Here is a 24,040-nt window from a genome sequence, read left to right as displayed (position 1 = left end):
ATGACAGACATTATACAAGTGAACAAAAACTTGCTTTAGGTAAAATTATAATCAAATCAAATAAAATTAAGCTAAATTAATAATTAGTTAGGTAGAACTGACACAGAAACATCCATTTTCTTTTAAGATTTCATCAATATGATTTCATTAACAAAAATATTTCCAAGACAATCTTACTGTTATGCTTTTCTTGCTACCAAAAAGAAACTAATCACAAGACAAAATTACGGTGCTATAATTTTGATACTTCTGGGTCTTTAATTTTCATTGGAGTACTATGGAGTGGAAATGTTAATTGATCACTGGAGTAACATGGGTATGTGCGCAATTGCAGCCAACTACCATTTTTATAGCATCTAGAACAATAAGGAACCGACTGCGGCACGTCTTCATCGTCATCCTACCATAACGATGAACCTTCCATGAAAATTTCACTGGTTGTCAAGGGCATGCCCGTCTTATCATCCGTTACCAATCAAGAAAAAAACAGCAATCAAAACGGTTCACAAAGCGAGCGATTGAACGCTGGAGCGCTCTTTTTTGCTCACAAGCAATGCGTTGCATCTAATGCCAACCCTCCAAAGGCCCTCTGAAAGAGGCATTCATGCCCAGATGACAGGAAGCTTTTATTTACTAAAGAGGAGGTAGAAAACTAACAAATCTACAGCATTTTCCAGTTTATAATTGGTACTACTATGCAAGTCCCGCTACTGCATGATGCCCGTTACATGGCTACCCATTTCAATTTTTCAACTCGTCGAAAAGCAGGTAAGTGGGTACTATCGAGTTAGACAATGGGACAGTGGGTTAGGAAAAGGGCGGTTGGCACTGCGCCGCCTTACCGCAAACGGAGGTGGGAGGTCGTCCATCCCAGGGAAGAGGGCGTGCAGGAAGTGCTTGGAGAACTGGCTGTTGAAATCTCTCCGAGCCTGCACTTCGTTCTGGTGAAGCTGCTGGCACTGTGATGACAGGGTGCCCGCCCACTGCAAAGCATTTCCAGAAAAAAAAAAAAAAAAAAAGACACCGAACAAATATAAAGGCGGAGCATCAGGCACGAACCTCAAGTAGAAGGCTGGGCACATGAGTGAGCCATTTTGCATTCCATTTCATCACAAGGCACAGGGTTCAGGCACGTCAACTTGTTCAGGCACGTCAACTTTCAGCTGTGCTCATGTCCATTAATTTTACTTGCATGACGAATGCACTTTTCCTCCAAAATTCTTTACAAACTTGGGGTTTAAGTGTGCAAAAAAAAAAAAAAAACAACCTAAAGTAGCAAAAATGGGATCACAGCGCTGGATTCAGGCTCTCTCCTCGACCTCCACTGCTGGAGCATCCTTCAGCGCAAAGTCTGATCACAGCAAGCAGCTACAATCCTTACAGTGTCAGCGCCGTAACCACTGCGCCACCCCGGCAGGGCGTGCACATTAGGTCTACTGTATTAGTAAGCAAGCCCAACCAGTACTGACAAAAACAAAAAAATTATTCCTGTAGTCACATTACCTCTAAGATTCCCACAGGCTTCTGCCTAGAGACATTTCTCAAGCTTAGTTATGTTATTTTAATATTTTTTAACAACTGACTAGCCAAATCAAAATATGAAGTTCCCACTTCCTAGCGTTACTGTGGTTCCTACAGTCGAACCTCACTATAACGAACATAGATATAGTGAATTATCAGATATAATGAACTAAAATCAAAGTTCGGTCTACGCTTCATTTCTATAGGAGTTCTTTCTGTATAACGAAATTAAAAATTCAAATATTCTCAGTGGATCGGTTATAAAGAAGCAGTTTTTTGCATTAAAACGGGAAAAAATGCATAAAGGAGCTGGAAAAAAACACCAAGAAACGCAATTTTTCAATTGATCGAATTGCCCACTACAGAAGTGTTTAACACGCTTCCTATCTCTTAATGTTACCCCTACCATTTTTCGTTCCATAGCCCTCTGGGTTGTCCTCAACATAAGTAGAACCCTTGGTTAGCCTTATGTTTCAGCCCCATAGGTGAGTACAGGTAAGATGCAACTGTTGTATACTCCTTGCCTAACTCCTTTCTTTATGGGAATTTTGTTACTTTCTTTATGCAGAACTATGGTTGCTGTGCAGCCACTATATATCTTCCAGCACTTTCACGTATGGCTTGTCTAACCCCTGATTTCACAATGCCTGCATCACCGCCGAGGTTTCAACTGAGTCAAATGGTTTTTCGTAATCAATGAATGCTATTATAAGAGAAATAGCTCAAGTTACCGACATTCTGGCGGAAATTAAGAAGAAGAAATAGGGGCAGGACATTTAGTGCAAAGAGAGGATAACCGATGGTCGCTGAGGGTAACAAACTGGATTCCAAGGGAAGAAAAGCGTAGCAGGGGGCGGCAGAAAGTTAGGTGGGCGGATGAGGTTAAAAGAAAAGTGACTGTTCTGCAGGGGGGAGAGGGCAGTGCAGCATAAGCAAGGGCAGCGCTCTCAACTGACGAAAACAAAAGAACATCCTTTTTGTGTGTAGAGGCCTGCAAAAAACGTTTCAGGGGACCAAAGAATGAAATATTTCCAGAAACAGAACAGGACCTCACGAACTTCATTCAACAGCAAACGGACTGCACACCTCACTATCGACAGTGGCTGGACAGTTGGCTAGGGAGAAGGAAATTCGGCTCGAAAGCACGGGGAGTCACATTATAAGTGCAGTGCTGGATATTCTCAGAGTTGCTGCCCGTCAACATCGCAAAAGCTCCCGGAGAGCTACGAAGAACTGCTTGTGGCCTTTCAGCGGCATGCTGTATCGCTGCGAAAGCCTTGCCAACTTCCAGCTCGGGCAGATCTGCAATGCTGATCAAGCAACAATACTATATCTGGACATCTGCCCTAACAATCCACGAGAAGGGCTCCAAGCAAGTACAGGTATCTACGAGGACAGCTGAAAATGAAAAGACCATGGTCTGAGCAATGTTGTCCTGTGCGGGGGTGATCTTTAGTTGCTTTACATAAGTCTTCTAACAGAAGACCTTGCAAAAAAAGGAGAAAAGTTTCCAAGAAAAGTTGCTGTCCGGTGCCAGGACAAAGGATGGATGGTAGAGGCACTGGCACTTGATTGGATACAGTCCGTTAGATGTCGGCGGCCCGGAGCACTGTTGGGGCTCCCATCACTACTAGTGCTCGAAGCCTCTTGCAGTCACCTCACGGACTGCAAGAAACTGCTGCACGAGTCCGGCACCAAGCTGGTCTTACTATCTGGAGGGATGACATCACAGCTGCAGCTGCTTGAAGTGGCCAATTAACGCCTTTAAAGATTGCATCAAGCACTGCTATATGGAATGAATGGCATCGGGAGAGCCTGAAGTTACTGCTACTGGACGGCTGAAACGGGCCTTTCTGGCGAAGCTTTGCCCATAGATCGCCGACGTTTGGGCCAGCATTCTTGAGGAGGACTACATGCAGGTGAAAAACCTTTTTCGCCATTCTTACTGTCCAAAAATTATATCTCGTACTTACTATACGCGGGTCTGTACTATATGTTGGTTATCACGGTACAACCAAACCTGAATGGAAGGGAAAAAATGTGGACTTTTTTTTTTTATTTCTTAACAACCACATTTAAACATATTCCACGAAAAAGGTGCAAATCTGCTTGCCTGCAGGAACTGGCAGGAGAAGTGGCGGCGCCTGATGACTTCGGCAACGGCACGGAGGTACGTGTGCGGTGCCACGTGGATCTGGCGACAAATTTCCAGCTGTCTCCGCAGCCGCCTGGTGGACTCCAAGCAAAACACATGGTGCAGCTGCACCTCGGAGATGGCCTTCTCCACATAGATTACCCACCTGCGTCATCAGCGAATGGCATTAATCCACCTGGAGTATGCAAATAGTCACGCGGATAAAAGTGGAATCCTTATACAGAACACTGAAGGGTTTATTTTGAGGACTGCTAACAAGGCTTGTGTCGCAAGGTGGATCCGGAGAAGAGAAATTTTTCCGGGCTTGGGGAAACCAAGCAGCTGTGAAATGGCGGTAAGAAAGGTTTTACGTCGCAACTGGGGCAGCAGAAATAAAACGTAAATGAGTTGCACTGAAAGGAAAACTTAGAGGGAGATGGACAGGGTGGTGGCCATTTAGTCCCAGTAGCATGTGGCCTACAAGACTAAACCCCCAATTCAGCCTCAGGTAAATTGGATATTCAAAAAATTCAACTGTTGACACAGTGGCTAACGCATAGGTGAGGCATTAAGGCTCAGATGGTCACTTGAATGGGCACTAGAATGGGCACTTGAAGGCAGTCGCACGAACAGCGCGACCGACCGGCGGTGAAGTCAAGTGCCGGCGGTAGCGAACACAGTCCAAGTCCGGTGCTGTCAAATGCGGCTCAAAAACCGCCGGGGACCTTGCGGAGCGCCGGCGGGAACCGCCGTCGGGACTGTGAATGCAGCCGAAAAGTCAGGCAGGCAGCTGCGTCTGCAAAAAATGAGAAAAGGAATTAAGCCTCGCAGCCTGGAAATAGGCTGCGGGCAAGCGCCGATAGAACCCGAGCGCGTGCCAAGCTCGAGCAGCAGGAGCAGCGGCCAGGCACGTCCGCACTCTTTCGAAGCTTCGAAAGAGTGCGGACGTGCCTGGCCGCTGCTCCTGCTGCTCGAGCTTGGCACGCGCTCGGGTTCTATCGGCGCTTGCCCGCAGCCTATTTCCAGGCTGCGAGGCTTAATTCCTTTTCTCATTTTTTGCAGACGCAGCTGCCTGCCTGACTTTTCGGCTGCATTCACAGTCCCGACGGCGGTTCCCGCCGGCGCTCCGCAAGGTCCCCGGCGGTTTTTGAGCCGCATTTGACAGCACCGGACTTGGACTGTGTTCGCTACCGCCGGCACTTGACTTCACCGCCGGTCGGTCGCGCTGTTCGTGCGACTGACTGGCGCACATTCTTGTTGAAGCGGCGACCTTCGCCCGCGGCCCTCCCGGTCCGCTGGCGAAAATTTTTCGCCGCATCAAGTGACATTTCCTCTTGTGCTGCGCCGGCTGCCGCTAGGCCTTTTCGGGCTCAGCCGTGCGCAGCCTCTTGTCCTACTTCTCCTTCGCCAATGTCATGCCGGCGAAAAGACCATCCACGTTAGCCTCGCAGTCATCGGAGGAGGCGAGGGCGACACATTCTGTGTCGCCTTCCAATTCTCCTCCGTCGCGGGGACCCACTACGCCAGCCCGGAGTCCTGGCTCGGCGTTTTCTGATGGCGGCGACGCTGTCATCGCCACGGTCGCGGAGCGGCAGCCGCCCGCTTCTCCGCGGGCCGGCGCAGAGTCCCGCGATTCAGGTGAGCGGCCCGGTGTCGCGTCGGACGCCGTCGCTGAGCGGTCGCCCGCGGGGACTGCCGCCTCGAACGAGCCGCCTCCTCGAGACGAGGCGATCAACAACGAAACATCGGCGGACGAGCCGCCGCTCACCGAGCGGCTCGAGCTCGGTTTTGCGGCGATGCCCGCTTTCGAGGACGTGGCGAAAATCCAGGACGAGCTGACGCGCCTCGTCAACGCGCCTGAGAGCAAGTTGGCGCTTGCTCTCCGCTCGTCAATTACGAGACTCTTCGGCGGTGTCGTGGCGCGCTGCGCCCAGTACCAGGCGCTGGCGTCCGATGCCAGGGGCCGCGCCGAGGTGCTCCGCGAGATGTGGGCGGCTGAAAGGAGGCAGTCGTCTAGTCTCCGCGACCGCCTCTCAAGGGCGGAGGAGCGCCTTCGGGCGGCTGCGGCGTCCGGGTCGCCTGCGACACCGTCGTTTGCGGACATCCTGAGGACGTCGCCCGGACGGCTCCCGGAGTCGTCGTCGGCCGCGCGTCCATCTCCGGCCGACCAGCGTCCTCAGGATATAGACAGGCAGGTTGCGAACCACGTAGCCTTTCTCACACCCACCTCGCCAACACTAACTGCGGCGCAGGTGATCCAAACTTTAAAACAAAACATCACTCCAGAGGAAGAAGGAATAGGGCCCGTCACCCTCAGGCCTACGAGCGCGGGGGTAACGGTCCTCGCCACAGACAGAATGACGATTAACAATTTAAAAACAGCAGTAGAGAGAAATGAAACAACTAGAACGCTACTCGCGATAAGAATAGCTGAGCGCCGTCGGCCACACATTAGGGTCTGGGGTGTGGACCCCGACGTGGCCGATGACGACCTCGTATCCAACATAGTCTCAAAGAACAGAGATTTAAATCTTAACCAGCAGGACATTTCTAGGAAATACACGTTCAAAGCGCGAAACGGTACAAAAACCCATGTATTAAGCGTAGACGCTGGTGCCTATAAAAAGATCATGGCTAAAGGTAAACTGAACATCGGATGGTCCTCTGCAAGGTTGGCAGAGGACCTTCACGTGCCTATGTGCACGTTTTGCGCCGCATACGGGCACTCGCGTCGCAACTGCCGCGCGGCCACTGATGCGAGCAGGGCGACCTGTACGCCTTGCGCGGGGCCGCACGCGGCGACCGACTGCGCCGTCGCTGAGGGCGGCGCCTCGGTTGCGTGCGCTGTGTGCCGCCGCGCTGGTCGCGAGGGTCCACCGCACAGCGCCGGCTCGAGCGAGTGCCCTGTATTGGCCGCAAGATTGGCGCGATTGCGCCAGAGAACCGATTATGGAACTTGACGAAAAAGGGCAGCCGCGGTCGAGGGAGCAGAGAACCGTGCTTCTTTTTCTTCTATCTAAAATTACAAATGGCCCCAAGTGGCCCATTCTAATTCTTCTTCTTCTTTCAAATTACATTGTTCGACGAGCGAGTAAAACAACCAATTCTAATAATTATACCATTCAGTTATTTCCGCAATACACTAATAAGACTTCTTTATCATATCCTTTGCTTTCTTCTAAAAATTATAAACCTCGCTCTACTATGCAAATTTCTGCTACACGGTTCTCTGTTTCCCTCGACGAGCGTTTTCAATCTACAGGCCCTGCGCTGCCGGTGCGAGGGGGAGCCATGTTTGTGTTAGCTTTCAAAAAATTTCACAAATATTTTCTAAACCTTTTCTTTTTTATTTTAACATTAACATTTCGTTACGCCCACACGGTGGATCTTTTTACAATTTCCATGTCACTTCTTTATTTTTTATTTTCTCATTTCCTTTCCAACAACTTCTTTTTTCAAAAATCTTTCGATGACAGCCCTGGGTGCGCTTTTTCACCTCCTTTTCTTCTTCCTTCAAACAAATTCCAAGCTCGCTTATTAAAAGGTATTAAAAGGTATTAAAAGGTACCATATAAAGGTATGATCGGCACGGTAAGAAGCCATGAAAAGGGTCATTCTTGAACCTAAACCACATGCTGCAGAGTAGTATGTGCAATGAGAAAGGTGGCGAAGTTCGTCCCCCGAAAATATGCTGACTACTTAACCCTTTCGCTGTCACGAACGTACCGGTACATTCTCTATCGTGCATTCAAAATTCTGCGTCTGAGCGCGAAGCTGGGGCACTCGGAAAGGCTGTGCCAACTGTCAAATCTTTCTACAAGTTCGTATTTTCGCCTCGCGTTGTGTTAGTACGTATATACTGAAGAGCATGGAGCGACCGCGCCCACCCCCGCCACCTTCTTTGCTGGGGGCGCAGTCGCTCAGTGTGTGCTACTCTATCGCGCTAAGTGACATCACGCGGCGCGTGCATGCGGTTATGGGCTTAAGGGTTGTTCTGCCATTCTGCGCAAGTTTGCAGGTTTTTATTCTTATTCTGTTGGCGTGTCTGCTATGACGCGTCACGTACAAGGGCTCACGCCATTGCCTCTCCAATAGGTCGACACATGACTCAATTGCTGCTTTCGCTCTCTCTTGCTGCGCCCTTGCTTGCGGCTAGCAGCAGCAAAGGAAGTTGTTTTAGCCTCTTTCAATCTCTCTCTGTCATCTTGATTTCACGTGTCATTTCTCTCGTTGTGCGCGCGTGCGCCCTCCGTGCGCGGATGACTGACCGCGCAGGACCTTCGACTGCGGACTGGAGTGATGGCTCTTTTGATTATAAATACGAGACGAGCTCTGATTCGGACTCTCGAGAAGCATTGAACAATTTTTTTCTTATATTATCCTCATTTATCTAATTTATAATCAGGCTGATAATGATGATGTTAATTAACAACACCTGCAGAACACTGAAATGTGCATATTCCGTTGATTATGTTATTTGTATAGCAATCATAATAAAAAATAAATCGCTATGCTCGTTCCCTGAAACCAAGCAGACACTGGGGGTGCGTCACGGCCAGAAACGCTTGACAGCGAACGGGTTAATATTAGTTTCACTTTCATGTTCTTCGTGCTAGCCACAGCCAGCCGGCAGAGCTCGTTCTGAATGCTGATTGGTGGCAATACGCGTTCCCCTCAATTCCAGCTCCATGGCTCTTACTTGAAATTAAAATTATGCGCTTGTCAAGTGCCATTTGCACATTGTAAGGTAACACCTCCTCGCTGCCAATGAAGCTGGTTGTAAGAGGACACCACTGCTACTGCGTTACACCGTGAGTGCTGCTGGCCCTCCCTATTTTTGGAACAGTACCGCTTAAATGTGTCTGACAGTGTGCACACAATAAAACTTGTAGACTGGCTAGATGGTTTTCAGCTTCAGACGGCATTCTTAGAGCAAAAAAAATACACACGCACACGAGAAAAAAGGAAGGTCCTTCCTTTTCTCTCGTGTGCGTGTGTACAGTAAAACCTCGTTTATCCGGATCTCGCTAACTCGGAAATTCGGTTAACTCGGACTCGCGGCGCGGTCCCGGCAAAACTGTGTATAGTTCAATGGTGTGAAATGCTCGTTAGCTCGGAGGCATTTAGCCGCGCACCGGTTAACTCGGACAACTCCCGAGGGCTATCGCAACTTCCAGTGAGCCGCGCGATGCTCAGCGGTTCGGAGGCACACACTCCTTGCCGTAACCGACGGCGTGGCAGGAGACTGCAGGAGAGTTGGAGAAACCGAAACCGAACAAAAGCTGCATGAGGAGTTTGAGAATGACGATGATGATAGTGAATGAGCGAGCAGTGGCTAGGTGGCGCCAGCCACCACCCGATGCATGGGTTTGGGGTTTTGGGCCGCCGGACCATCCAGCATCTACTGAAAGCTGCAAGGACGACGGGACGGTTTGTTCTGCTGCTCAACGCCACGTGTGCTACGCCTACGATACAGTGCCCTACGCTGCTTCATTCTTTGTGTTGTGGGTGCACGTTGCGTTCGTCGACTGTGCTTGTGCGTTGTGCCATCGCCGTCGTTCTTCATAGTGATGGCGACCGCCACCCCAGCGAAACGACCACAGCAGCCAGCAAATGATTTAGAAAGAAAAGTAAAGATATTGAAGGAGTTGAACAAAGGCATTTCTTGTCAAGCGGTAATGAAAAAGTATGGCGTCAAGAGAAGCACGCTAAGCGACTACGTGAAAAACAAAGAAAAAATTTTCGAAGCGTTTGACAGCGGCAAATTCACCGGGAAGAGAAAAAGGCTAAGGACGGCTGCGCACCCGAAACTGGAAGAAGCACTGCTACGGTGGATTACAGATATGCGTGACGGACAGCTTCCTTTGAGTGGCCCGCTGATCTGTCAGCAAGCTGACAGGTACGCACAGAAAATGAACATAGAATCTTTCAGTGCGTCTGAAGGATGGTTCGCCCGCTTCAAAGAAAGGCACGGACTAGTCTTTAGAAACGTGTGTGGGGAGAAGGCAGCGGTGGATGAACGCCGCATTGCTGACTGGAAGACAACCGAGCTTCTCCAGTACCTGGCTCGTTATGAACCTGCCGACGTCTTCAATGCCGACGAAACGGCATTGTTTTTCAAAGCCTTGCCGGACAAAACGATCACCTTTAAGGGTGACCCGTGCGTTGGAGGGAAGAGGAGCAAGGAAAGGATCACTGTGCTTCTCGCTTCAAATATGTCGGGCACGGAGCGCCTGCCACTACTCGTCATCGGGAAGGCAAAAAACCCAAGGTGTTTTAAGAACATTCCCCATTTGCCGGTGGAGTATCGAGCCAATAGAAAAGCCTGGATGACCCCGGATATTTTTCAAGCTTGGCTGCGGTAGCTCGACCGCCGCTTCTCCGCTAACAAGCGCAAGGTTTTACTTGTGGTGGACAACTGCAGCGCGCACACCCGAGTGACAGGGCTGGAGTGCATCGAGCTCGTATTCCTTCCTCCGAACACGACGGCTGCACTGCAACCGCTGGATCAGGGCATAATTCAGAACGTAAAATGCAGATACAGGAAGCATGTGCTAGAGCGGATGCTGCTGTGCAAGGAGGCAGGGCGAGAATATGACCTAAACCTCCTCAGTGCCATTCACATTTTAGTGCAAGTTTGGAACAACACGCCGGCCGAGGTCATAGCCAACTCCTTCAGGCACAGCGGGTTTGTCCGCCCTGATGATTGTGACGTTCCTCCAGAGGTGACTGCAGAGGATACCCCGGAGCCCACAGAAAATATGGACAACGAAGAGGTGGATGACAGGCGCTTTGAATTTCTCCTACCTAGTGGTGTCCAGCTTGCCGACTACATAGCAATAGACGATGATGCTGCCGTTGCTGGCCTACTGACTGACGATGACATATTTTCGGAAGTGCTCGACGGGGACGAAAATCATTCCGATGAAGACGATCGCGACCCGCCGTCGCGACGTCGCACCGTGCAGGAGGCCGCGGAGGCCCTCGCTGTACTAGAAGAATTTTGTGTAGAGTGTCGCGACAGTGAGCGTGCGCACCACCACCTGATGGGGTTGAAGAAAATCGTTCTAGCGCAAATTCCGGCGACTAGGCAAACAAAAATAATGCAGTTTTTCATGCAATAAAGGTATGTTTATGCGCCGTACATTTTTCTTATTTTCATGGTGCATTCGATAATCTGGAATTCGGTTAACTCGGACATTTTTTCCGGTCCCTTGAGATCCGGATTAACGAGCTTTTACTGTATTTTGTTTTGCGCTAAGAATGCCGTCTGACACAATAAATCACAGATGGGAATACGAAAAAAGCAGGGGTGCATGAATATTTGAAATTTTCAAATATTCGAAAATTACTGAATACAACGAAAATTTTCGAATTTACCAAAGTTTCACTGCACTGCACGCTTGACCGCATGGACTGCACAGTGAAGCACCCTCAAAATGCAACAGGGCAATTAATTACGTGAGGAAAGCCATCCCGTGCAGGTGTTCATCAGATCAAATTACTGTGATGGAAATGGTATTCGGCAGTTGAAGTTTTCGAGCCCATTCAATAATTTGAGGTCTTCGTTTATTTTGAACATTCATTCTTTTATCCCTTGAATGTCGAATTAACGAGAGTTTACTGCATTCAGCAGTAATATGACAGCCCCACCCAACTTCATGCAGGTCCTTCGTACACAAAAATCCAGTACACAGAATTCTATTTACGCTGAATTTCTCAGTGGTGGATACACTTCTGTGCAATTCTAGTTAAATTTTTTTTTAAATACTATGACAATTCTGAAATGACAAAGACGAACAATCTTTGCCGTTATTTTATTTTGCATTCTTTTTTACTGACCAATATATTTCAATATTACAAACGCCCCGAAAAGAGCAATCATCCTGACCCTAAAAGCAGCCGACCACTGCCCAGTCTTTCACCAGATAAACTACCATGGTGCAAATGGTTCTTGTCAGTTTTTCTGGGTCATTCATTAATTCAAACTTCTGATAGCCTGACCTAATAAGCTTTTGCGGTATACAAGCTGAATTTTTTTTTTTTAAGCTGCCATTCCTGGAAAACAATTCTAGAGGGTACTTTGGACCACTAAAGTGCGATGAGGTAAAAGCCATTATAGCACGGTGGACCATAGCCCTCCACTACAGCATCTCTATCTCCCTCTCTCCTTTCATTCCCACCTTCCTCCCTTCCTTTACGGCATGGTGCATGTGTCTGCGGAAAATTGTGACAGATATTGCGAATCTTCTATCCTGTAAATCAATTTTAAGTGCCGATGGTGCCTGCTGTACTAATGCCTCCTAGACATCTGGGTCTGCTTCTGTTTGCTGTGTGGTGCGGCATTCGAGGAAGCGGCAAATGAAAGGCACCGCACGGACGGCTGGATTGAACGCCCAGCGGGGTCAGCTTCGTATATGCATTAACCGCCTGGTGACATCATAACCTGTCGCGACGGTACGTCGCGCGCCCCTTGTTCAACACAACCAGCATTCCATTGAATGCATCAAAGTTCACCCGCATTCTATAATTCATTTACAGGAAATTAAAGGTGCTGTATCTGTCACTACTGGAATCCCGCTATCCTCACGGTAGACAAGGGGAATTATGAAGAGTGTTTCACGATCCGGGGCGTGGCACAGTTGGTAAAGCGCTCGCCTGGGGATCCAAGGGATGGAGGTTCGATTCCCGGTGGAGACAAGGTTTATTAGTTTATTTTTAATTCTCACTCTCGAAAAAGTGACACCCTCTGCTGACAGCCTTTGCAAACAGCTCCTGCCGATAATAATGAGAGCTTAAAGGCTTTCCCCTTAATATAGCAAGCTCCCTTCCATGAATGCTGGACACTTCGGTTCCTTAGAGAGATGCAACAGTAAAGGACAATAACCGTCATCCCTCCTCACCGTAGTCTCTCCTTGAGGTTCCTGCAGAGTTCGTCCTTGGCCACGACGCAGCGGCAGCGAATGTCCCGCAGCGCCTCATGATTTTGAAGCATGATCCTGAGCTGCTTGATGTGGCTCTCACTCAGGTCGGGCAGCACACTGGGGTCTTTCAGGCGGGAGAAGCTCGACTGGTTTTGCATCAGAGCCTGCAAATGCAATAACATAGCGAACTGTCCGGCGGGAGCAAAGGCACCGGAATGACCAGCTAGGCCTGAAAGATTGGTACAAAAAACAGACATGCCACAAAAAACAAAAGTCCCCAGGACGCGGGATCTGAAACCGACGCATATAGATCCGATTATATTAGGTGACAGTATGGAGTCCGACATTCCTGCACAGCACCCTCCAGCTACGGATTCACCAAACTAATGCCGGTTGCCAGTTTAAATTCTCCGGTAAAATTTACCTTACACGTTTCAGGACTACAGGGATATGCCTTATACGAGTTTCTGAATTAGCAAAAAGTGCACACGAGGAGAGAGGAGCCATTAGGAAAAATCTTGTGAAAACAGAGACAATTAGAAATTCCATAAGTAGACTTCCTCGCATAATGCAGCTCACCAAAATGAGATGACGCAGCTCTCGCCAGAAGAGCTGTGGAGGCGACACAGCGAGCACAATAGCTCACGGCAAGACACACAAACTCTATTATGGTTACGTGTAATTTCTGTTAAGGTTCATTGCACAGATTGAGAAACACGCCTGCGGATCCTGGGGTGACGTCCCAAAGAGACACATGGGACGGCATAGCGGAAGGGTTCGGAATAACTTAGACCACTTATGGTTTTTTAGAATGCGCTGACATTGCACAGCTGATGGGTTCTTCTTAATTTCGGCTCCACTTTGGATTTGATCTGACCATGGGATTAATAGCCAAGATTCAAGGTCACCGTGAAACTGTGGTGGGTAGATAAAGGCAAGCCCACTCACTTGCATGTGTTCGTGCTGGTCTTGGACTAGCTTGCGTGCCCTGTGCATAAGCTCTTCCAGGTTGTAGAGCCACTCTTCGACACCACGAATCTCCAACATGTGCTGGTTGTCCACCATCTCGAGAATCTTCTGCACCTCCCCTCGGCACTTCGCCAGGCCTCCTTCTTCAAGCTGTACAAAAGTGTCCATGAAGATTGTCACTTCAACACTCGTAAAGGCTATAGTAAGAGTACCAACCGCGGCACTAAAATACAGTAAACAGGCACTAACCAGCTTCAGGCTGCTCTTGCACTGGTCGGCCATTTCTTTCAAGCTGGTTCTGCTTTCCTGCGATAACAGTTAGCGGGAAGTCACCAATTAGGATTCGAACTCCAGGTCACCTTGGCCCACGTGAGTACTAAAGTAAAACTTGCTGCTAGGCTAACTGGTGCGCACCATATAAAAACTAATGCAAAAGAGGACGAACACAAGACAAAAAGGACGACATAGGTGGTTGTTCTATAAACTAAGCTAACCGGGAGGGCTAGCAGTTGGTAAAGCCAGGCGAAATTTTAATCGAACACTTTAAATGGGAATGGTGTCAGTTCAAAGTATTGGGACAATCTCCCAAGGTGGAGTAGATTGCAGTGATGAGTAGTTATCACTCCCTTAGCCGGTGAGTTCTACTTATCTTGGCAAACTGTTGTGCAAAAATCCTGAGCTGCCCACTCAGTGAAATGATACAGAACATTCATCTGATATCTCTGGAGAAGCGAATGGCTGAACCTTACCTACACTACACAAAACAGGCTTCACACAGGCAAGCAGAGTTTATTATATTGTCAGCTTACAAGCGTTACATAGAAAAAGCAATACAAAATGAACCGAAACTAAGAGCTTTCACGAAAGCGTCATTGTTTACACTTAACTGTCCTGCAGTTCCCCCTCACCTTGGAGTTGATCCAGTCCAGAAGCATCACGGTTGACTGCTCATGATGTGGCTCCGCTGACAGGAGTGCAGGGAGAACAGGTATCTTACCCAGTAGCTTGATGTCTTCGTCCAAGCTGCATGGCACCGTGGAACAAAAGGCAACGCAGAAATGCAATCAAAACCACCAGGAACCAAAAGGATCAGATACACAAAACTTCAGAGCTGGAAAGACGACTACGGGAGCTGAAAGGCTTTTTCACTTCAGGGTGGCCCAACCACCGAACGCACACACAAGAGCTGTGCCCTAAAATGATGCACAATGATGAAGCTACAGAAGACTGTCAAAGATACAACTCGTGAGCAAACCAGAACCTGTTCTTTACGCGAGATATAAATGTCCGCTGCCATGCTCACGGCACTCACCTACAACAAGTGGTTGCCAGGAGTTCATCAATTCCTGAAGCTCGGTAGCAGAACTAGAAGAGTGTGCATTCTATGTAAACCGACCGTTTGCGACATGCAGCGCCAGAAATGACTCACTTTAATAGGGCATTTCATTGTAGCGACCGTCACTACAGGTGCAATGAAAACACCCGAGAGAGCTCGGAATCTCGCAAGGCTAAACGACATCCTTTACTACATAGCAGGCATTTCGTCTCAGGAATGTTTGGTGCAGATGTACTTAGCTGTACATGTAAGTAGTGCACAGTAGACTAAATAAAGAGAACTTGCATTTCCTGCTGCTGAAGGAACCTCAAGAGGAACCAAAAAAAACAAACAATATGAGCTTTTACCTCTCAAGGAGCTCCAAGTATTGCTTGTGGCCTCGAAGGAACTCAGTTAGCTGCTGCTCAAGGGTGGCCGCACTGTTCCTCAACCCACTGAAAAGTGTGTGTGGTTGGGGGGGGGGGGGGGAGAAGAAAAAGAAGGCAAGATAAGACAAAATGAACTTCATTACATGCAAAGCAACATTTTTAAATAGTATTTGCAGACACTATTCGCTGAGGCACAGCACACTAAATGTGCTGTACTGAATACCTACTGTTAAGATGTTATCGTTCCTTCAATGAGCTGAGACTAGGTCCCATAACCAACATCAATTCTGAAAGCAGATGGACGTAGAAAAAGAGAGTCTTAAAAAAAAAAAAAAAGAAAAGAGTACAGCTGAGGTCTGGACAGAATTAAGACTGAATGAAGTGTAACAGCTGGCACAGCACACCACATTTTTCTTCAATGCTAAGACAGACCCAGCCCACTCTTTCAGCCACCACTTAGCAATATAGTCTCTTAACGTAAACAGAATGTTAGTGATCGCGTCTGCAGCTCTTGTAAATCCTCATTCGTATATATCCACTCTGCTACTCACCTAGTCTCTAATCACTTAGTTTGTGCCTCTATTACCTAGCACATATTCATTTGCACAGTCATTTTGAATTGAACATTTTTGCTAACAATGACGGCGGTGTATTTTTTCGGTGACAGAGCTTTTAATGTTATCAGGTTAAAGAGAGGAAGAAAAAAAAAGGATGTGCATGCAAATTTCAATCTTTTCACTTTGCTGAACTTGCGCAGGCATGCAAGGTGAATGATATAACATCCTGGTCAGCCACTCTACCACTTTAAAGAGAAGCTTAAGTGGTTGATTCTCTGAAAATTCAACAATATTGAAGGATACGAATCAGGTAATGCATGTCAAGTATTTTTGCGGCGGCATTTAAAACAGTATTATACTTTTCAATTAGAAGCCACGGTAACCTGCAGGCTCTTGCTAACAGCATCAGAGAAGTGCGAAGAAGCGGAGTGACGACGTCGCTGCCTCCGAAAATTACAATTTCTACCATCTTTGCTCTCAGACCCCTGTGTGTCGTCTGTTGCCACCATGCCCTGCTTCATTACCACTCTTCAACAATCACTTCTCCACTGGAAATGCAGCACCGCCATACATGACACCAACACATGACACAATGCGGCACTTCGCACGACGGAAAAGCCTGAATGCCATGACGGTTTTATTTGGCGATTACGTCACTGTTCAGTTGCCCTTTGGAGAGAGACTTACGCGGTCGTGTCTTCGAGGTTAGCCACGACAGCAGCCCAGCCCTGTTGCTGAAGGTGCTGCTCGTGAACGAGAACTTCGCAGGTCCTCATCTCCAGCCGCGCCCGCTCATAGAACTCCTGCGCAAAGCGGCGCACGTAGTATTTAGCCTGCGTCCACAAACTGCAAAAGTAACAGGGGTAACCGCAGCACAATTTCTTTGAATGTATCCTTACCCATTATGCTCCCAATGCCATTTGCTATGCCCCCATTTCTTGTTCCTCCTCTGTGCCAAGTAACAAGCCGGATAAAGCTCATGCCAAACCCTGTGCCTTTTTTAAAAAATTAGTCACTCTCTTTTTCCTGTTATCGAGAGCGCTGCTTAGTGCGATAAAAAAAAAAAAAAAACTGCTCAGGTTTGTGGCATGCTTTGCTCGAAGAAATTAAATGACAAAATGTCTAGTGCTTAACACTTTTCGTACTGCGCCCCCGACCAAGGTTGGCCCCTTGATGATGGATGAGAACACCAATTTCAAATGCTTCCGAGCTGTTCTTCAACGAACTGCACAATCTGCCTCGAGGCTAGAAAACTTAGTTTAAGTTTTTCTTTAGCCCATCTCTTTTCTACGTTGCAGCCATTGTGAAGCCCCAATGAAAACAGGTCCTTATATGCAAAGGTTCACAAAGTGCTACTGCACGGCATTAGTGTTGCGCCTTTGTCGCTGAAGGCCTTGGAAGCAAAGGAGCCTGTCTGAGACCTTTGAACCCCAAACTAGCGGCCTTCAAAGTGCTTGTGTTATCAATGCCACCCAGTGCAGAAATATAAAAGCAAAGAAGAAAAAAAACCTTAACAACCAGTTGAAACATTTACACACGTGTATAAGAATGTTTCTCTGGTTTTCCATTCTCGACAAGAGTTCATGCTTATATGCCAAGGCAGTGAAAATGTAGCAATGATGCCGAGTGCCCATGATGACTGACCAATTCGATAGACAAGACCTGCTGCTGCTGGTGAGGGAAGCTCTTGGCAGTTATTAGATGGAGCAAGTTAAGGTTGAAAAAAATTACCAAGCTCAACGAAAGAGATGCAAGAAAAAAGTATTTCACATAGCTTAGGGAGCAATCAAAATGCCCCGGACAAGAAGGCAATCTCTTTTTCTAGGAAGGATACTGAAAGCATAGTGACACAGTCCACTTTCAGGTTGTCAATGATGGCAGCTGTAATTATTTCCCGCGTCAGCTGGTTCTTGTTTTTAGCAAAGATTCTTGTATTCACAAAGTTTGGAGAGTGGCTGTTTCTTTTTTCTTACATCTGTTTCGGTTTTAGCTGTTAATCGTCACCTCATTTACGCCATCCCTTTACTCGATTTTAGCTACTCATTGAATTTTTGGCTGTTAATTGTTACCTCATTTGTTAACTGTCACCTCAGTGACGTCATCCTTTCATGGTTTTTAGCTCTCATTAAATTTTTGGGTACTAATCATTGCCTCATTTATGAATTTTTACCTGCTTTTATCTTTTGCCTCACTGAAGTTTTTTGCCGTGTTATTTGTTGGCCCATTTTATTTTTCATCTGTCTTCACTTTTTCATGAGTTTTGCCTAGTTAATTGTTGGTTCTTCATTGCCATTTTTCACTTGTCTTCTTGCCTTGTGTTTTTACTTACTTCTATGCCTTGTTTTTTAAAGCCCCTTCAGTATTTTTTTGCGCAGCATTCGTTTTGTGGGCTCGGCCATTGGCTTCCTGCTTTTTGCGGAGAAAAATAAATATATGTGGCTACTCAGATTGCCAAATCTACCTTGTAGGCGCGCTTGCGCATCGATGCCCTCCTATCAAATATATAGCGCGGATCAAATACGTCCAAAATAAAGTTGAAAGTTCCGCGCATTTGTGTGTGTCTCTCGCCTTTTTGTCCTCGTTTGCAAGCGCTGCGACACCATAATGTTCGACAACCCCTAACTAGCCCAGCAGCATACCCTACATATGCCAGCAAGTGCCCTCTGAAAACAATGTTCGTGGTGATCGTTTTTTAGGACCTGAAGCGGTACTCAGTAATGAGAGTCTATCAGTTAATCATAATTTCTTGTTTTCGAAAACATCGATAAAGAACACGTTTCCAGCTAGCCTTTTTGTCAGCCGGGGAACCAAAACAAGCAAAAATAAGAAACCCGACTGGCGAAGAGCGCCGGCTTTGAGCGCGTCTGCACGCGATTATTCCCCCTCCTCATTCTCCTTCTCCGTCTGCATGCGCGGGCAAGCCATGCAGACTCTTCAGACAGCTGTGCACTGCGTGGCTGTGCTAAGGTTTTGTAGTTCCTCTCCGCTCCATCAGAAACCAAGCGCTGGCATCGCGGAGCAAACTCCAGCTTGGGTTCCGTATAAACAAGCCTCAGAGAGACTTCCATCACAATGGCATACCAACGACAGCAAAAGACTACTTAAATGCTGCACAATGAATGAATCGCCTTCTCACCTGGGAGAGCTGCGTCCGTGCAACCACGGTGGTGTACGCCGGTTGCAAGTCGATCACGGCTTCTACCTCACTCGCCATGTCTCGATCTGATGCATGTGAAAGAGCAGCTACCGTTATCCACTGCTTTTAACAAGGACGGTCGCAAGTGCCCTCAGAAACAGAGACATGAAAAAAAGCATTGGACCAATTGTTTTCCCGCTCCACAGGCACAAGTGCCCATAGGGAATACGCTCCTTTCAGAACCTCTGGTGTGTTTCAAATCGACATCTAATTTTCATGAAGCCCGGGGCAACCTTTTCCTTTTTACTATTTTTAGTGAGCAGAGGAAATGCTGCGGACTTCTTTTTTTACCAAACCTTCATTCTTCCTACAACACATCAGTAAATATTTAGGAAAAGCCGTTCTTTCAAACATGTTGTTCTTTGTTATTATCACCCGAAAGAAGCAAGCTTAATGTTGAATGTTGTCCACAACATTTCTTTTGTAGCGGGCCTGTGGTCTGCCTTTTAAAGCTCTGAAGGCTTTGTGCTTATCTTCTGGGTGCATTTATAATTCGCACCAACCTTAACTGACATGATGCAGCTCTACCTGGCCCTGGTACGTTCTGAAGATACTACGCTCTACCGCCAACCTCTCGCTTCACTGTTTTGTGTGCAGACTGTTTCTCAGCCCTAGAAAAACCGAGTACAAGATAGACGAAATGGCATATTCCTGTGGCTGAAAACCTAACCTAATCTAACACGACCTCATTTAACCTAATAAGGCTGCAGCCTTACATGTTGTGCTTTACTGATTGTGGTTATGACCATGATAGCGGACCACTCCCACACCGCAGCAACAAACTGCGCTGTGCTTTTGTCCTGATGTTTCGTTTCCCTGTACTGTTCTGTTGCTGCGCTACTTATTTGAAAAACATAATGTCCATTTCAGAAATGGAAGACACTGGTTAGGAAATAAGCTCGACGAAAGTTTCTGCAAGCAGCAACTTAACAGAGCAAGCGTCATGTTGCTCACACTGCCACATCATATCACTGTCATCACATTGTCAACACTGAAGGGAGCAAACGCAAATATTTCATGAAACACAAACATATAGCAATAGGTTAGCAGAATAAATATACATGCTCAAAGCACCATGCACATGCAATTTGTCTTCAGCCCCTTTCTGATGACTCTTCAGGTGCAAGATATATCTGTTCTGAAGCTTGCATTTTTTTTCCCCAGAAACTGAAGCTGTTAACTCCTTCAGGGCAGCAGGAATAACAATGAGCCGCATATTCCCACACAGCTGTGGTAAAGAGTAAGAAAGCTGTTTCCAATAACAGACATGTGCTGCAAGTAGAGTTTATGAGAATGCTTTGACTTGACAGTGTTTCCACCCAGTAACACTAGGAATGAGAATGGCCCACCCTGTTCAGGGCTCCTATGTGAATAGCGTGTTACTCCTGTCATTCTATCACTTAAATCACATTATACTAACATTACAGAGTGTAACCAGGCCATCATTACAACGATGGCCTTGACTCACGCTCAGCTGCACGTGCAGAAAGTGTGACCATCGAAAGGCAACAAAAGTATGATGCAATTTCACATCACAATTTGTGATGTAACTGTTAGTTGTGGGTAGTATTATACTATTTCGTTTTCCATTTAGTATCCATATGCTAGTCAAGCTGGAGGCTAGTTTGTGATAGGGATTCAAACTGATGACATTGGACCTCAAATTGCATGCTGCTAAAAAAGGGCCCATTAAAAGCTATTTCCTAAAAAAATTATAAAACGCGCTAACAACAGGTTACCTTTTTAATATTCTCCGCCAGGCAAAAATTTTTAAGCAGCTCCATTTGTACCAAACATATGGGTGATCAAAAATGATGGTTCTCCTGGTTCCCTCTCGACTCAACATGCGCGGGTGCGCAAGAAAAAATAAAAAAAAAAAACATGTTGCCATGGCACCCCACTGATGTCAGTGGGCAGGTTTGCATGTGGGGATGTGTCGTCCAAATCGGTTACAGGAGGTTGCCAGGAGCAATTCCCAAAAAATATTTGTAAATTATTGGCTCCACGCAAAGCTAACTCGAATACTCAAAAAGACCAACTTTATAAATTTCTTGGATTAGAATTTCACCGCAAGTACCATTACAGGGGCTCTTTACCTGTAGATGCCCACCATTAAGAGAGAAAGATACTGTGCCTTTTCTTTCTCTCAAAGAACAAACCAACTAAAGACATTTAACACTTTGTCAAACTATGTGTCAGTCTTTAAATGCTAAACTGCAAAGCAAAACCTTGCTAAAGACTGCTTTCAGACGTCTTAATCGAATAAAGCGAAGCAAAATTCCTTATCACTTTTTGCATTAAGCAGGTTACCACTTTTTGCACTAAGCAGGTTACCATAAGGCATTACCTTTCATTTCCTCACAAGGAAGTGTAAGAGTTAAGCTTTCCCTTTGACTTCGTTTGCTTTGAGAAGATGGTAGGAGCAACACTGAAGCAATGATAATACCCAATAAAATGCCACAGAATGAATAGGCACCAAAGAATCTTAACTACTCACAAATAAAATAGACATCTCAGTTTCACTGACCAGCATGAGCATTAAAGAGAATTAGACAAATGTTGTCCAACCTGACAAGTAAAAATCCAAAATGTTTCCAGCATTTGTGGTCAAAAGTGAGGGGCTCACCTGATGTGACAAGCTCGCTAGATCTGACCAGAGAATCACCCTCAATAGTAGCCTTGTTGAAGAGGAAGATCGGATTGGTGTCTGTGCCTGCACTATAGCTGCCCACTGAAGCTGCTGGTTGCAGGCTTTCACCCCCGCTGATGAGCAACACCTGTTTTTCGGGTGGCACATTGCACCGCTGAGAAATCACCGCTTTTAGATGTTCCACACTGAAAAACAGCAGAGAGAGGGCACACTGTCAGGCCACCTGTGCTAGCTCATGACTCTGCCATGTCATGAACAAAGGAAGCAATCACAATGAAATGTTCACCCCTGTCAAACTGTGGTAGTGAAAATGTTAGTGTCCCCTGCCTGCTAAACTATAACAACAGATGCCAACTCAGAATGTTGACCAAGAAATTTCTACTCGTTCGAAAAGAAAGAACGCGCACCCAGAAATAAAGGCGCATATTGGCAAAACATTACCGCTGGCAAATCCGTTTGATATTTTTATATCCGATTTCTGCCACGACATGACTTAATAACGTCAGAGTAAGAATAGGCGTGCACACTACGTGCCATGCTGACAAAGCTTTTGTTTGAAACAAAGCGCGCTATTCCGGAAAATCCGCGAAGACGAGTCGTGCCATCACATCCAAAACAGCGCGTACAAATAAATAAAAGAAGCAGGCGCAAAGGCGGAAGTCACCGAAAAGCGGTCGGCCTCCACAAGGGTAAACCCAGGAAGAAATACCCCTTGACCACGCAGAACCATTAGGCAGCGAGAGATAACATGTTAGCCACGAAGCTACGAACAAAGGATTCCATTGTGTTGCTATGGTTACGCACTACCGAATAACCACTGACTCACGCGTGCTCACAAAGCTTACCTTTCGACGGCGTGGTTCATATCAAAGGTCATCATCTTGCCAGTATCGACGAGGAACACGTACAACATTTTGACACCTTTGTCGATAAACTGCACAATGACCTGCGGAGGAAAGGCAGACGCTGACGGACGGACCACCGTACTTGGACGGAGACGCAACGCGCGAAAAAAACAGAAGATAAAATCAGGCCAGTGTTAGAGTGGCACCGAGTTTCCGCATGCTTCGGATAATCCTTGATTACCACAGCTATTCTGCAATACCAAAATTTAAACAACAGGCTGCGAACTTGAGCTTTGCCCTACAAAGCTGCACGGAAATTGAAACGCGTAGCGGCTCGCTGAGGGTAAGAAAGGTACTTTACCTAAGAAACTTGTCGCAGATAGTTTACCACTTTGTTGGAGCCGGGTGTACAGAGTACGAAAAACGCTTTCGCGGGAGCCAATTGGGAGGAGATCACCCGAAGTATCGCGTCGAGAGACCACAGTATCCGTAGTATCATGCTCGCACCAGGCACAAGCGTCGGTGTAGACTGCCAGCCGCAGACGCTCCCGTCGCGCGCGATGTCTGGCACTTCGGATCAACCGATCCTTTGAACGACATTTGGAGCACTCAAGTCAGTCTTTCGGCAATTTCAATGTGTATATACAAAAGCGTTTTCACGGCTCTAATTCACCCACTACTCGACGTCCAACAGCTGACCGCCATGTTATTGTTAGTGTTGCCAGCTCGTGATAGTTGCTACTCAGAAACGCTGCCAAGACCAGCCTGAACGGCGCTTACGCGCGGAGCGTGATTAAAGAACCGAACAAAAGAACATTTTGTGGATGTTATGAGATTTTAAAGGCGTGAGCCAACCCGTGCACCATCAGAGCATATTGGCTAGGCCTTTGCACAAAGCTTTGACCCCTGATATGAGCAGTGGAATCAAACCCAGAAACCGCGGCAACTGCGTGATCGGATCGCGTAGAAACAAGCTGACAGCGGTTGCGGTGTTTCGAAACCATTTCATCACTCAAGGTCGCTTGAAGCCCTCCGGCCCTCAACTCATGGCGATGTTCGTTTGCACAAGCGTTGCACGCAGGACTCCGTTACGAAGAACCGCCCAAAGCAGTCTTGAAGTGCGCAAGCCGCTACAACTTAAGGTGCAATGTGAACAAGTAGATAGACAAAATTTGAAAGAAATAGAACGGAAAAGCAGGGTTTGCAAATTTAACTAACCTTGGTCAACAAAATCGGTCGCGCGCAAGGCACTCACGAACAGTTCAGGGAACGTCAAACCACATCAAGAGCACCTGATCCGTCTCCTTTTTTTACCTGCCCGTCTATCCTTCTTTCCCCACTTTCAATCCCCATTGGCACGAGTTGAGGTGAGGATTTTTCTCCTTTCCTTTTCACTCGTTCCTCCTCTCTTCTCTGATATGGTAGATATCATGGTAGATATGGTGATTTATTGAGTGAACATATCAGGCGAATGTCCACTGTTTAGGCGGTATGCTAATCTGCGCTACCAGTGCCCGTATTTCGAGTTTGCGTCGTCATC

The 24,040-nt window shown here is 47.0% G+C and overlaps 1 protein-coding gene across 5 annotated transcripts in view; it reads right to left on the bottom strand.

Moving 5' to 3' along the window:
• The window catches only part of Atg17 (autophagy-related 17), a 40,133-nt gene extending 16,293 nt beyond the window's left edge, over positions 1–23,840 (bottom strand). The window contains exons 1-12 of one of the 5 annotated variants that reach the window (XM_084578371.1): positions 23,719–23,840; positions 22,501–22,601; positions 21,632–21,840; positions 18,946–19,031; positions 16,497–16,612; positions 15,232–15,318; positions 14,457–14,571; positions 13,798–13,854; positions 13,528–13,698; positions 12,559–12,743; positions 3,635–3,821; positions 843–983 (exon numbers count right to left, since the gene is read on the bottom strand). In XM_084578371.1, the coding sequence (XP_084434497.1) occupies positions 843–983; positions 3,635–3,821; positions 12,559–12,743; positions 13,528–13,698; positions 13,798–13,854; positions 14,457–14,571; positions 15,232–15,318; positions 16,497–16,612; positions 18,946–19,031; positions 21,632–21,840; positions 22,501–22,568 (1,422 nt within the window). In that variant the 5' untranslated portion in view covers positions 22,569–22,601; positions 23,719–23,840. Of the gene's footprint in view, positions 1–842; positions 984–3,634; positions 3,822–12,558; positions 12,744–13,527; positions 13,699–13,797; positions 13,855–14,456; positions 14,572–15,231; positions 15,319–16,496; positions 16,613–18,945; positions 19,032–21,631; positions 21,841–22,281; positions 22,427–22,500; positions 22,602–22,861; positions 23,359–23,718 lie in introns of those variants that run through there. The other 4 variants (XM_084578370.1, XM_084578372.1, XM_084578368.1 and 1 more) reach the window with 4 other exon arrangements.
• Positions 23,841–24,040: the final 200 nt, after the last annotated feature.

This window comes from Amblyomma maculatum, chromosome 9 (genome assembly GCF_055883805.1).
Source record: "Amblyomma maculatum isolate TAMU_Amacu chromosome 9, ASM5588380v1, whole genome shotgun sequence".
Classification (NCBI taxonomy): Eukaryota; Metazoa; Arthropoda; class Arachnida; order Ixodida; family Ixodidae; genus Amblyomma; species Amblyomma maculatum.
This window is presented reverse-complemented; position numbering and strand designations above follow the sequence as displayed.